At 38.3% G+C, this 14,680-nt stretch overlaps 1 protein-coding gene across 5 annotated transcripts in view; it reads right to left on the minus strand.

The window, feature by feature from the left end:
• Positions 1 to 3,534: 3,534 nt before the first annotated feature.
• The window catches only part of pacsin1b (protein kinase C and casein kinase substrate in neurons 1b), a 31,000-nt gene continuing 19,854 nt past the window's right edge, over positions 3,535 to 14,680 (minus strand). For all 5 annotated transcript variants that reach the window (XM_067586593.1, XM_067586597.1, XM_067586596.1 and 2 more), the window contains 9 exons: positions 13,188 to 13,310; positions 9,926 to 10,082; positions 9,599 to 9,834; positions 8,691 to 8,846; positions 8,062 to 8,237; positions 7,849 to 7,969; positions 7,475 to 7,599; positions 6,834 to 7,030; positions 3,535 to 6,050 (listed from right to left, as the gene is read on the minus strand). In XM_067586593.1, coding sequence (XP_067442694.1) covers positions 5,941 to 6,050; positions 6,834 to 7,030; positions 7,475 to 7,599; positions 7,849 to 7,969; positions 8,062 to 8,237; positions 8,691 to 8,846; positions 9,599 to 9,834; positions 9,926 to 10,082; positions 13,188 to 13,247 — 1,338 coding nt within the window. In that variant the 5' untranslated portion in view covers positions 13,248 to 13,310 and the 3' untranslated portion in view covers positions 3,535 to 5,940. The remainder of the gene's footprint in view (positions 6,051 to 6,833; positions 7,031 to 7,474; positions 7,600 to 7,848; positions 7,970 to 8,061; positions 8,238 to 8,690; positions 8,847 to 9,598; positions 9,835 to 9,925; positions 10,083 to 13,187; positions 13,311 to 14,680) is intronic.

Below are 14,680 nucleotides of genomic sequence, written 5' to 3' on the forward strand. Positions count from 1 at the left end.
CTGTCTATGAGTATTTTAGTTATCACAGCGATGTAGTGATTCACCGACAGATATGTAATACTCCAGGGAATTCATGGGAATAACCCTATTACACTCAACAACAACAACTGTTTCAATTCAACTTCCTGCAAAGATGAGTTCAAACCAATACAAACCGTTAAAGACACTTTATATGGGGATAATTGCATTTGCATTTGCATTTTATGTGTTGAATAGTTTCCCTGTTTCATTTTCTCAGCATTCCCAAAGTTCCGTTTTGAAAACGGCTACAAAGTCCCTGAACTTTTTCCATCCTGCACTGGATTGTATTACATATATAAATTGATTTAATTCATTAATTATATCCTCCTACAACTAATGCAGCTTTAGCTGGAAAAAACTAGTTATTTCTGCTTCCTCAACAAGAAACATATAACACATCTAGAGACGGCACATTTCCAAAATCTCAAATTTCTTACAGTGGAAAGAAGAATTATTCAAATCAAGTCTCTCTTACAAAACTGTAAAGAGTAAAGCTCCTGATTACTTAGTCTCATCAGAGATGATCATAACAACAAGAGGCAGTTTAACTGATATTATTTTTTTATACACAGCTAAAGTTCTCCAGGTTCTCAGGTTCTCTCAGGAAATGGTTGATGAAAATTTTGTTTTTACTTGTTTGTATAACTCAGTCTTGTCTCCATTTAACCCCTTTTCCCCTTAAATCACCACAATGGAAATAAGCTTTTAGCTTGATTGTGTTTTTATCCTCAATAATTGAATTGTATATCAGGACTATCGATCTATTTCCACTTTCTATAAGACTATAAACCCACTATAAACGTTATTACTGGTTAATAGATCAGTTATGAGCCATCAATATGACTCTCTCTCTCTCTCGCTCTCTGTGTCTCTCTCTTGCTTTGTCTTTTTACCTCTTTAATTCATCACAAAGACTCTCCGGTGGACCGTTACACCCCTGACCTTGTGGAAAGGAGTTGCAGGGCATCTCGACCACAATTAATTTACTAACATTTACAGTTTAGTTTAGTTTAATTTTTAGTTCTGTGTCATTCTAAACATCTGGACCATCCCATATGGGATTTAATCCACAAAACATCTTCATCTTCCAGAAATACATATACAAAAGCATGTGGAAAAGAAAAGAAAAAAAAAAAGTTAGATGTCTACAGCTTATCCTGATAAAGAGCCTTTTTTTCTCTTCTCCAAGTAACTGGTTAATTCATGTCTCGTATGTTCCACGGCCATACTTGTGTTGACTTGTGCGACTGTTTTTATCTTACTAAACAAAGTATTGCACCATTTCCAGGAAAATAAAGTTACAGGACTAAACTTGATGGAACCATTTATTAATAACTATGTTTTTATGGCAATTATAGATGACTTTAGTTTAATTAGGTTATTAATGACTCAACAGCCAGGTTATTGATGGCTATTAATATGGTAATCTATTAAGCACTAGTATATGATTCATTAACCATCAATAAAACCATTAGTTACAGCATATAAACCCTTTATGTAGGGTGATTTATTAGAGGGTGTCACAAAATGATGAGTCTATAGGGAGAAACCCTTGCCCTTTGATTCTGAGGGACTCTTTAGTTTCTGCTATGAAATCTTCTGTATTTAGACATCATGTAACAATGTCTGTGTTGGCCAGTTATCCATGCATGTGAGTAGACAAATATACAATATCTACTTACAAAAGCAAACAGGTGTTTTGTAACAGTTGAAATGTTTTCTTTTCAGGGTAGACTTTTCCTTTAAGTCAGGTGATGTCTGTACCAGAAACAAAAAACCTTTTCAAAAAAGCAGCAAATAAGAAGCATGAAGGGACAAATAGACATTCAGTGACAGCACCACAAACACCACAAAGTAACATATCATTTTAAAGTAATAAAAATTAAGCAACTCATAGGCCAATAGTCCCTGGTAATTGTTATTTAACTGTCGAGTAGCCCTGTGGCTACAGGGAATTTTGTCCATAAACTGGCAGCAGGTGTGTTGATCGAGCAGGATGACGTTTGATTGATTGTGGTTGTTTGTGGGAATCAGACTCACGACATGTGTGAAGTAAATCTTCAATGGCAACCTGACAAAGAACGGAGTGTAGTAACTACTGACCTCTGGTGGCAGAATCTGTCAGTTTAAAGTTAAACCCAGGAGGCCACAGCAGACGGGAGCCACTTTCACTCTAATTTATATCTTTCTCAAACTAGATTAAAGGTGAAGAAGCCCAGACTGTCACCCTTAAATACGTCACCCAAATTTATCTAAAAGGGTCCCAACTGTCTGAACAACTCAAATTCCCAGAACACTAAACTAAGAATCGAAATTCATCAAGTTTGAAAGCCGGAGCTGCTTCATGGACATCTTTTATTTATATTCCCTGAGTGTTGAGCCCCCAAGCCATTGAAATTCAGGTTTTCAATGAATTTCAAGTCCATAGTGACTCATACTATTCACTAGGCCAGTGACAAAACCTCAATACGTCAATTCAATGACTCATTTTATGCCGTCTATGAATGCTTTTTTGTTGTTGTTGTTGAATAGCATGTACCAATAATGACCATAAATAAATAAATAAAAATAAAAACGTAGTTAGTTCATCATCATATTCACTCGAATCTTCTCATATTCAAATATTATATCATTCTCATATTTTCTATTAATCATTTTTTGTCTTTGTTTATAGAGCACGAGTAAGGTAAACATAGTGGTAACTCAGTACATTTACTCAAGTGCAGTACTTAAGTACAATTATAAGGTATTTGTACTTCACTGAGTATTTCCATTTCATCCCACTTACTACAGTTTAAGATTTTATATACAAAACTGAAGATTTTCTAGAATATGATGCATTATTATACATTCACATATGCAGAAGTATTTGACAGTTGACATTAGCTAAGATGTGAAATGCTACTTACACATAAATGCATCTTCATAGTAATCTAATATTAGTAGGTAAGAATTAGCTATTTCTGTGCATTATGGGTATTTTTACCGTTAATGCATCTACGTCTTAATTTTTTTAACAATGTGGTATGGCTACTTTTAAAGATGTGAATACTTCAGAGAATCTCAGACTTGCAAATCAGTACATGCATGCTTTGTTCTTTTTATGCCCGATGTTTGCAAAACACTTTGTAAACAATGATTTGAATGAGTAAATAAATAAACTTTTATTATTATTATTATTATTACTTCTCCCACCACTGTTTTTTCCTTTAATTACGACATGGACTTAATTATTATGTGCAGCAGTTCGAAATTGGTGTGTTGCACGTCGAGATGAACCTCTTTGTCAGGTTATCCTGTCAGGCCCACAGACTCTCACATGTGCCTCAGTGTTTTCTGATGACATCCTTTATTTTTGCTTATGCAGATGAACAGGCACTACAGTTTGGAAATTACAGCACTATGCTAAAAAAAAAAAGAGAAAGACCTCTGGTCCACTAAAACGTTGTCCTCAACATTGCAGACCAATGTCTCCAGCATGAGCAACAGACAGAAAACAAAGGAGCATTTCAGCATTTTTAAATATGATTTACCGTCCTTCAGTGTATAACAGGAGTTTCACAGTGGGTGCTATATAACTGTAGCTTTACACGTGTCTGCTTTTACAACTTTTTACAGTACAGTTGTGAACAGACCCATTTTTATTTCAAATACAGTTAAAGATACGTTGAGACAGATTATAAGCCTTAGTCTGACAAAGAGCCTGCATGTCATAATGGTGTAAAGTGAGCTGGATAAACCGGAGTCAGATTCTGTGGAAGTAAGCTCTCATTAACTTTGTTACACGCGATGGTTGAGAGTCTTTGAAGTGGCAGGGTGATATATTATCATAAGGCAATATTTATTTTACCCCTCTGAGTCCAATGCTTACAGGTGCAACACTTATAAAAAGCATAACAGGCATATACACCATTACAAGAGACATTACCCTGCTGGATCCTCTCAAAATGAACTTCTTTCTTGCAGCAGAAAGGCAGTTGTCTCATCAATATTTCAGAGACAGATCCTCTTTCTGCGAAGCACTCGCGGCAGCTTTCTCTGCCTGCGTCAGTAAGAGAACACCCGCCAAGGGTGTAGTATTCACCAGGAGTAACGAACCAATCTCATATAACATGTACCGTACTGCCACATGCACTCCTAATCTTTGTTTTAATAAGGTTCGATTTCTTTCTTTCTGATTAAAACAAAAATATTTAAATATAAAGATATGAAAAAGAGCCTATATTTATTACAGCTTGCATTTTGGTACACAGTGAAATAGATAAATCAGGGTTGACTATGTTATACAATTCAAATCAATAGTATTATTATCATCTTGATAGGAGTTCAATCAAGAATCTGTCAATAATTTGGTGGAAACAAATTGAGGCCATGCACTGGACCAGTTTAGATCAGAGCAGTAGATCAGAAACAGTGTGTGGGAACATCAGCATGCACATAATCACAGAGATAAGAGCTGGAAGCTGATAATACAGAGTCACTGACATTCACTCGGAGTAAACAAGTCTCATTAATTGCAGAAATTGTCCAAAACTGAAAATCTTAGTTGTGAAATGAAGCTAATATCCATACAAAACAGCTGCGAGTTTACATTTATAGGGCAGGTTTTGTTTATGGCGTCTGCATTATGATCACATATCGAGACGCAACAGAGGGAGTAATGAAATGAGAGGTAATAGCAATGGCAGGCACGTTGTTGTAGATGGGTGGGGCAGCGGAGGTTAATGTAAACAATCCTAGCAGTGTTTGGTAGAGTACATATTTCCATTTCAAAGAGAAGCTCTGCTGAGTGTCTGTGTATGTATGTGTGTGTGTTTTTTTTTTTTTGACTGATGGTGAGCTGTCTTTTATCTCGTTTCAAAATGCTAATTTAGTGTCATGCTGTGGAGTGGATCGGGAAAACAACTAAATGCATTAAAGGAATTGCTTGACATTTTTGGGAAATAACCTTTTTTCTTTCTTGCCATGAGTTAGATGAGAGGAGTGATACCACTCTCACACCAGTCTGTTAGAAGTGGAGCTACAGCTAGCAGTTAGCTACCAGTTAGCTTAGAACAAAGACTGAATATAGGGGGAAACAAGTAGTGTGGCTCTGTCTGTAGAGCTCAGTAACATATCGTTTGTTTAATCCACACAAAACAGAAGTTGTGACTATTTCTTGGCCTGGCACAGTGACTTTCAAATTCATAACATGTCATTTTTACACCAGATATAGGCTAACATGCTAATTATTGAGTTTTAGAGGTACTAGTAGGTGGTTTTTGTTACTTTTGGACAGTGCAATGCCAGCAGTTTCCCCTTGATTCCAGTCTTTATGCTAAGCTAAGCTAATCCTATCCTGACTGTAGCTTTATATTAGCATACAGATGAGAGTGGTATCTTCTCATCTAACACTCAGCAAGAAAGCAAATAAACTTATTTAAAATGTCAAACTATTCATTTAATGCTAAACATGTAAATATTTCACAAAGAATTCAATGAGAAAAACACTGTACAAGCACCCAGACTGTAAAAAAAAAAAAAAAAAGATTAAAATATATACATGGAATGCACAATGCATAGCTCATTCTTGCTATCCAGGCACAACTTACAATACCATATCAATATTATGATGAGAGAACATACTGAATGGCATATTAGCTTCACAACTGGAATCAAACACAGCTACACACAAAAGATACTAAATATTTTGCTTCAGTTGCAGTATTTGGAGATGATGTGATCCTGAATACAAAATACAGATGGGTCTTGTTTCGGAGAGAGGTCTTCTCAGTGATGAGTGCTGTGATGAAGACTGCTCGCTGTGCCCGACAGGAAGAGGAAGCTTTGCTTTGAAGTCTCTGGCAATGTGCAGTTATGACTGGACGGTTCAGTCTGGGTTTGCCCTCTTGACGAGACAAGCGTCCTCAGCTGGAACAGTTAGACCGGCTCTACGTAATTGGCTGGGTAAAGACCCAGCTGGCCGTTGTCTAGACGACCTTTACACCAGCCCTGTTCATCCTCGTCTTCCAGCTTCGTCAGCTCATCACCTTTATCAGTAAAAAGAGACAGAAATGTATAGCAGGGTGAGGAACAATACAGAATTCTTTCACGTAATATATTTATGCATGTAACATAGAATAAAGATCAATAAAGGATTAATCCACCAAAACCCCATGATTTGAGTATTAAACATGCATCCCCATGTACTGTAGGCTTAAAGGACACGTTCACAATGTTTTATGTCTGTCTTAAAACAATAGTCAGGTGTCCAAATGAACCTTCATTCCTCCTGTTCATACTGACAAAAGCCACAGTCCTCCTTCCGTGCAAAAATGTATTCAAAAGTTTATCTGAAGCTAATATAAAGCGTCAGCTGTCCAACTTTGTCAAATCAAGTGGATATCTTTCGAAGTTAGTCTTTTTAGTGCAAAAATTCCTACTTTTTGTTACTATCCTGCCACTGCAGCTGAACAGGGAAAACACTGTCCGCGGACACAAAAAGAGGGAATTTTACAAATTTCTATATTTTACTACTACTATACTATATTTTATAATATCAAAGATGATTTTATTGCCATTATTGCATAATTAATAGGGTTTTTTTTCTGACTGAGATACAAGATTTTTCAGTGGAGTATTGCTTTGACATTATGTACCATACTAACAATACAGCAGGAACTGTACTTGACCAACATCTATTAACACCTATCAGTGAAGTCGTCACAACTGAGCTGGCAGATATTCACTGTTTTATCTTAAGATATTGAAGACTTTTTGACTGTTGCAGGAAGCGACCCCGTGACCGAGGAGTCACCGGGTTTGATGCTCACCTGCTCTGAAGGTGAGCTCGTCCTGCTCTTGGCCGTCGTAGTCGTACAGCGCTCTCACTCTCACACCTTTGCCCATATCTTCATCGAAGGGGTTCACCCCTCCGTTGGTGTCGTTGCCTGAGTTCGGGGCCGTCTGGTCCTCATCTGACCACTCTGTGGAGGCCGTGTACGCCTGATTCTTCTCGTAGCTGCTTACACTGAACGCAACACATTTCAGAAGCACATTAATTATCCCTCTTTACAGCAAAATGTCACGATGTACTGACACTACGTCTGCTACGACTATTGCTGCCACTGTGTATGTCTGTGTTGTTGTATTTTTTAACTTGTTAAGCCTTTTACAACTTCTATTACTCCTCATATTGCTACTACTACTACAACTACTATTACTATGTAAAATAATATCTTAGTTGTAATAATATCTTAGGTCACAATAAATGATTTATTCAACATAAAATCTAGAAATAAATATTGATTAGATCCCATTCAGTTATAGGAAGATATTGATTAAAGCACACATATGAATTTAAACTGTTTACATTATTTGTGTTTAGGGAATTACAAAAGGCATGTAGAAGGTGATCTGGATAAAAGCATCTGCTAAATAAAACAAATAAACTACTCTTAGCGTTCATGCTTACCTTCCCCGGTCTCCAGCTTGAGCGTGGTCTACTGCTGCTGTGATGTTAGTCAGCATGACTCCATCAGTGCTTTTCTTTGACTTTTCTTTCTTAGAGATGCTATGGGTAATATCTGGGTTGTATTCCTGCAAAACATGACACAAAACTTGTTTAAATCTTTTGCATGGTACAGAAACTTCTGTTCAATTCCAGGTATTTTCTCAGTTTGTTGAGTAAAATTATATTTCTCTGTCATGTTTGTCTTTATTGCTGCTGTCAAACTGGGGAATGTGGCTGATGTGATATTAATTATTGGAAAGTTTGCAGAGCAGAATGCTGCAGTGATGATAAAACCTCTTTAATTGTATATGAATGTTGTTGCAGCATGTTTGTACCTCGAACTGTGGCCAGTTCATATGCATGTCAGGGCCGTGAGCGTTTCTGAACCACTTCAGATCTTCCTGTGGGCTGGCTGTCGTGATGGTGTGTTCAAGTTCTCCGTATACTGCAGCGTAACTGTGAAAATACAGCAAGGATTTAGAGCGTACGTGACAATCAGCTGATGATTGTGTCTCGTCATATTAACTGTTTTTATTAACGCCCCAAACCTTTGGTTCTCTGTGAGGTTGAGGTGGCGTTTGACATCCAGCAGCACCTCCCTGAGGAAGCTCAGCCTCTTCTCTTCAAACTGCTGGCACTGGTCGAACACCTGCTCCATGTTTTCCATGTACTGTGGGGTGCACTTACTCAGCTCATCCAGAGCCTTCTCATACTTCTCTTTAGCCTAGGTTATAACATAAACACAAGCAACAAACTCTTAGCAGCCCAAAGGCAGAAATAGCTGATGTTTTAATGACACATTTCTAGTCCACACATGCCTGACATCTCATTTCTGTGGTCAAATGTGAATCCTATTAACCTTGAGAGGACAATAAATGTGTATTCAAACACAAGAAAGAATCATGGTTCAAGAGAGTGAAGGTCAAGGCAGTCAAAGGAGACCAGAGTCCACTTTAGTAGAGAACAGCTGATGGTGGAGTAGTGACAGGGAGACATGGAGGGGAAGGTGTGGTATTCAGTCACACATTAACAATGCAATGCTGATTACAGCTATGCAGCTTAATAATACAATCTAGCTTTACAGTCCACATCTTAAAACCTGTGAGGATTTGGAAAATAGCTTTTGCATATTGATGATCCCAATGGCCTTTAGAGCTGTAGCATCTGATGTTCTCACCTTCTGTGAGTCCTGTTTGCACTTGTCCAGTTTCTCATGGAGTTTCTTCTGCTGGTCAGCCGTCACAGAGGCTTCTGCCTTGCTGTTCGCCTCTCTGTTGGACGCCAGCTTCTCCTCTTTGCAGGCCATGTGGTAGGACTTCCTGGCAGTCTCGAGCTGAAGGGGCAAGATGACATAAGGAATTTCAGACCTGGCACTGGTTTTTTGCACGTTTGTTGAATGTGCACATATGAGAAACACACAAGCATGTAACCACTTATTAATCTCATATACATTAACAGACAGAAGTTTATAACATTTAAATTATAAATAATTTCTAAAATACACTTACATGATAACAGACTGTAACAGAAAGTGCTCTTATTACCAGGTTTTAGTTGTGCACTTTGTGTTAATTGTAGAAAAATGTTGCATTAAAACATCTTGTTTTAGATGGTTCTGCTATCCAAAGTGACAAAGTATCAGTTCTTCCAAATTACCAAAAATATGTTTCCCCCAGTTACCTCTATTAGCATCTAGTAATGAAGAAAAGTTTGCTTTTATTTGTAGATGTTTTGAAATATCTGCTGCCATCCCAGTTCAAATTGAGGTGAAAAGAATTTCATCCAGCAGAAAAAATATATTTGAAAACCTCAATGGCAACATATTTCTTTCAGAAAAAATGTCCTTGTTACTGTTGAGTTTTTTAAATGTATGTTTTCAAAGCTGTCAGCAACTCCTGAATCCCATTCACCATTTGTGGAAATCTCAAATAAAAACAAACTCTGCTTGGCTAGACCAGCACTAGCGTAATGTAGAAAACTTGTTTATAATGTAGTTTAAATTGAGTTCAGTGTCTTTGGACAGTCTAGCAAATGTGTCCACTCTGCTGCACATGGATGGATGAGTAAAGAAACACACTCTGTCACCTCTTTTAACTTTTTGGCCCACGGTTTCTGGGCCTTCTTGAAGCCCTCCTCTGCCTCTTTGGTTTCCTTGAATCCTCCCATCATCTGTTTGTGGTACGAGTCTTTCTGCCAGTTCTTCACCTTCTCAAAGTCCAAGCTGATCAGGCCGTTCTTCACCTCCTGGTGAAGCTCGCTCACCTTCTCCGCCTCCGTCATCACCGCCATCCAAGCTCGCTCTACTGTGCCGTATTGAGGACCTAGTGGAGGGACAGGGCGTGAGTAAGACATTGTATCAAAAGAAAAACAACACAAATATGCTATTGAATATGAGTGTGAAACACATCTTACCTTTGTCGACCAGCTGTCTCCATCTCTTGGACCATTCGGTCAGTTGCTGTGAGTAGGCTTTCTCGATTTTGGCACGCTCCTGGATGCAGTTCATCAGGTCATTGCAGAGCCTGTGACCATCGTCAATCCGCTTCACTGTACGTTTGTAGTTCCCGACCTTTCATAAAAACGTCTCAAGTTACTTTCAGTAAATTTGTATGACTGAAAAAAAAAGCTCTCCTGACATTTTTCAGTTTTATTGCACTTTATTGGAATACATTGAATCCCTTTGACCCTCTGGTCTTGCCCTGGTAATTAGTCAAAGGCCAGGTAGGCTAGCTCGACATGTTGGTCTTGAACTACTGATTTACTGTAAATCTTTACTCATGCCCACTCAAATCACCAGTACCAAGCATTAGATGAGAAGATTGATACCACTCTCATATCTGTTAAAAATGAAGCTACAGTCAGCAGCTGGTTAACTTAGTTTAGCACAAAGACTGTGAGCTTTAAGAGCACTGGTATGCAGTTTTACATTTTTGGACAGAGCCAGGCTAGCTGTTATGCTAAGCTAAACTGATCACCTGCTGACTCTGCTGACTCTTGCTTCATATTGAGTGTACAGACATAAGTGGTAACAAGCTTATCATTTAACACTGCAAGACACCAAATACACATATTTCCCAAAAATGTCGACCTTTTCCTTGAAAGTAGAAGAGTCTTATTTCTCTGGACAGAGTGCCAGCTGCTGTTTATGTGACTTTTTCACGTCCTGATTGGAACAAAGCACATTTTCAACATCAGAATTTTGGCAAGAAGAGAGAATCTATGAGGTGTTGCTATTTCAAGCCCTACTTTTTTATTCATGCATATTATATTTTTTAATCACTCTCTCTCAAGAAGTGAAGTAGAAAAATTCACATTCTCCCATTCCTTTCTTTTTAAAAATCATTTTATATAAGGTTTTTACATCCACTGCATCAAACACTAGATCTTCTCACCCACCCAACCCGTCCAACAACAACACAAAACAGGTATTTTTCTTGTAGAGAAAAATGATTTACTAATGACAAAATGGGTCAAAATGACTAGGTAATGTTTTTTTTTTATCATATCATTGAGAAAACAGCTGTACTGCATTGCTCCTCTAAGGACCTTACAAAGGAACTCTGTTCAGCCTACAGGTGGTGCATTGAAAAAGCAGGAGGCATCAGCAGGGAAGAGGCTGCTGCTGCGTGTGGCGTTATGCAATGAAAGCTGGGGATGGGCTTATGTCATATAATTTACAACTCTCCATGGACGCAGTAGCAGCAACCTCCCAGAGAGCTGTTAGCTTTGCGCAGAGAAGAGAGAGAGAGAGAGAGAGAGAGAGACTGACTGCATTCAATTCACACCTTTGTGACTGAGAAAAAAAGGACTGCATATTTGCATCTTGAGCGTTTTGCTGAAAATGTAATGGATGTTTACCTATACCTAACCCTAAAAATGACACTCAACAAATCTCAAACGTTAATGAAAGCAGCTGATTGTATTCCACACCAGCCCTCTGCTTCAGCAGCAGCCGGCTGAGTCAGCGATCAGCAGGCAGCACTGCAGCAGACACTACTGTAATGCAGTGAGTGACTGTGATGTAGTGACTGTGTGCTGGAAGCAGGCACCGTTGCTGCTCCAGCTGATTCCTGAACACACTACCTGGCTGAAGAGACACCGAGTCTGACAGGAAAAGAGGTGAAAATACCTCTCCTCTGTCTAAAATAACAAACTCTATCCATCATACAGATCCAAACATACAGCCACATGAAGGCCAATAAGTATCTGTAGCCTAAGATGTGTTGAACCTTTTTCTTTGAGCACTGAACAGTCATCTACTTTCATATATAATAAATGAACTTCTGGGAACTCAAGTTACGTGGGACTGTTTGTGCTCAGGAAAGGCTGTTGGTGATGTAATCATGTGGGAGAAACCCAGTACAACGTACTTTCATTCTTAATAACCTGTCGTCAGAACTGAGGATATTTACAAATTTGGGGGATTTTTTTGCTTATTATATGGACATATTTATGTATCAGAAATTTGTTTTTGCCATTAGACAGAACAAAAAAGCATGAGTGATTTTTAACAGTTACATGTTAATATGAAAAATCATTTGAGCCCTGATGATCTGTACATATGTGATGTGGTTGAACCCGACCATCTGCTTCTCTAAACAGTGACTGTTTGACACAATAAGCAGATGTCAGACTGGTCCAATTTGCAACAATAATTTGCATTATGCATGCTTAGGCCTGTCTGTCATTCCCACTCCTATCTTTAAACTGGGGACAGAAGTCAGAAAAAAATCTGAGTGAAAGTCACACTAAGAAATAGAAATCAGTATTAAATACAGGGGTCCTTTGGAAACCCGCATGCTGTAGCTGTGGAGATAGATGGTGAACAAGCTCGAAACCCTAATTATGTGGAGGAAGCTAGTAGAACAATTTCAACCTTAAAGGATGAGGTCTCATTTTATAAAAATATATACCTAAACATGTGCATAAGAACTGCCTGTCTCGTCAATAAAACTGGTATTAAATATGTAAATCTACACCTACATATAATGATAAATGAAAAATACAACCTGTTTCACAAATAGGTCCATTAACAAAGGTTTAAACCAGTAATTGAGCTTGAGGTAGACACACCATGAAGACAGGTGATAAACGCTACAAACAGTGTCACCTGGACTAGAGCTGAAGAATAAGTGACGAAAACGAAGAATCACAGCTAACAAACAACACATCGGTGCCGCAGGAGGGGGCAGCGTACCACTGCAGTGTCATCCATAGTTGTGAAAATAGTGCCAGTTATTCCTGAAGAACTCTGTCAGCCACATTACAGGTTGGACCAAAGCATTTAACAACTTGTTGCACTTCTTTTAACAGTTTGTTGCATAACAGAAAATTTAGCTGGCTTAGTCAACTCAATTAGACATAATGGCACCAAAACCAGTTTGTCATTATGCTGAGTGATTAAAAGTGAACATCATTAACAGATCGGTGCCGACTCAGAGATCTGCATATGGAGCAGCAGGTGCTCAGTGATTGAACACCATTCATAAATCTCATTCTCGGCATACAAATGAGCACATTTGTGGTTTACATACAAATCTGTGCCTAAATGAGGCCCCCGGATCTTCCTTTTCAGCTCTCAGATGAAGCAGGTTCAGTGAGAGTTCATCATTACGCCACTTGTGTCACTTCCCAGTAAGGTTTAATCTGTAAAGACCGTTCTCTGCTGTCTCACCTCCCAGAAACTGTCTGTGGTCTCCTCCTGGCTGGCAGACTCGTCGTAGGCTCCAGACATGGTCCCAGATTTGGCAGGATGGCTTCAGGCTGTGGCGGTCTGCAGAGTGACGCTCCTCATGCACTGTGAGGGAAGACGAGGACAGAGGAGTGTGAACACAGAGACAGACAGACAGCTGTATGTGAGATGCATAAACAATTTTAACTGGTTATAGGCTGCAAACAATGCTGCTATATAAACAGCGTCTCTAAAATCACATTTTCCCTCCTTAAACTACGTGCGGTTATGACGTTAAAAAATAAACTTATGTATTCTTTAGTTTCAGTGCATCGCTTACAAATTTCGTGCTCGTACTCCTGCAGCTCATGTGATCTCAACATAGATGCTTTGTTGGTGTAATACCCACAAATGTTGTGTCATGGATTTCAAAGTGGATACAAAATACTTATGTAACCAGAAAAAGGCAGTGCACATGAAACATTTATGCAAGATGCTTAGAAACAATTAACTGCGCTGACCTAATGCGAGTAAAGCTGCTTTTTAAAGAGCAGTAGAGAACATGACCACATGGCCGACAAATAAATGGCATATTCATAGCCCAGATTGTACATCTTTTGGATGCAAATTCATCAAATGTAATCTAGGGCTGCAACTTATGATTCTTTTCATTATCAACCTATCAATCTGCCAATAATTTCCTTGACTGATGTCTGTAAATAGTGAAATATTTCCAGAAGTCCAATATAATGTCTCCAAATTCCTCATTTCATTCATCCAACAGACAAAGATATTCCCAATAAAATGCAGAAAAGCAGTGAATCCTCACAATTGGACGCTAAAACAATGAATGTTTGGCATTTTTTCAAGACAAAAAAAAATACTCAATCAATTGATTATCAAAATAGTTGCCACTTCATTTTCTGTTGATTGACTAACTGATAAATTGTTTCAGCTCTAGCTGCAACTTCAAAATGTTTCATTGTTGATTAGCCTCTTGGTTATTTTTCAGTCAGTCAGTTAATCTATATGGTGTCAGAAAATAGTGAAATATTGCCTCTCATAATATGCTTCTCAGCCTATAAATTGTAAATAAATTCATCTGTACCAATCTATACTTGGACCAATACATGAGGTGGTTGTTTTTGCTGATTTTTAATTACCGAGTGCTGCCTTTTTCTCTGACTTTGTTCTGGAGAATACAGTCTCTCATAAATATCCTGGAGCTCAAGGTGACGTATTCAAATGGCTAGCTTTGTCTGATGGAGAGTCAGAAGTCCAAAGATATTCAAATTACAATAATTTAGAACACAGAAGAGCAGCAAAATCCTCACATTTGAGAAGCTGGAACCAAAGACTGTTTGGCAGTTTTGCTTGATAAATTACTTTTCTGTCAATCGATGCTAATATCATCATCCTATAATCATGACAACTTTATCAACATGTACAATTTGCAAACAGATACTATATGAGTTAACCGGACTAAATGAGCCACT

The sequence above is a fragment of the Thunnus thynnus genome, chromosome 4 (genome assembly GCF_963924715.1).
Source record: "Thunnus thynnus chromosome 4, fThuThy2.1, whole genome shotgun sequence".
NCBI classification, from domain to species: Eukaryota; Metazoa; Chordata; class Actinopteri; order Scombriformes; family Scombridae; genus Thunnus; species Thunnus thynnus.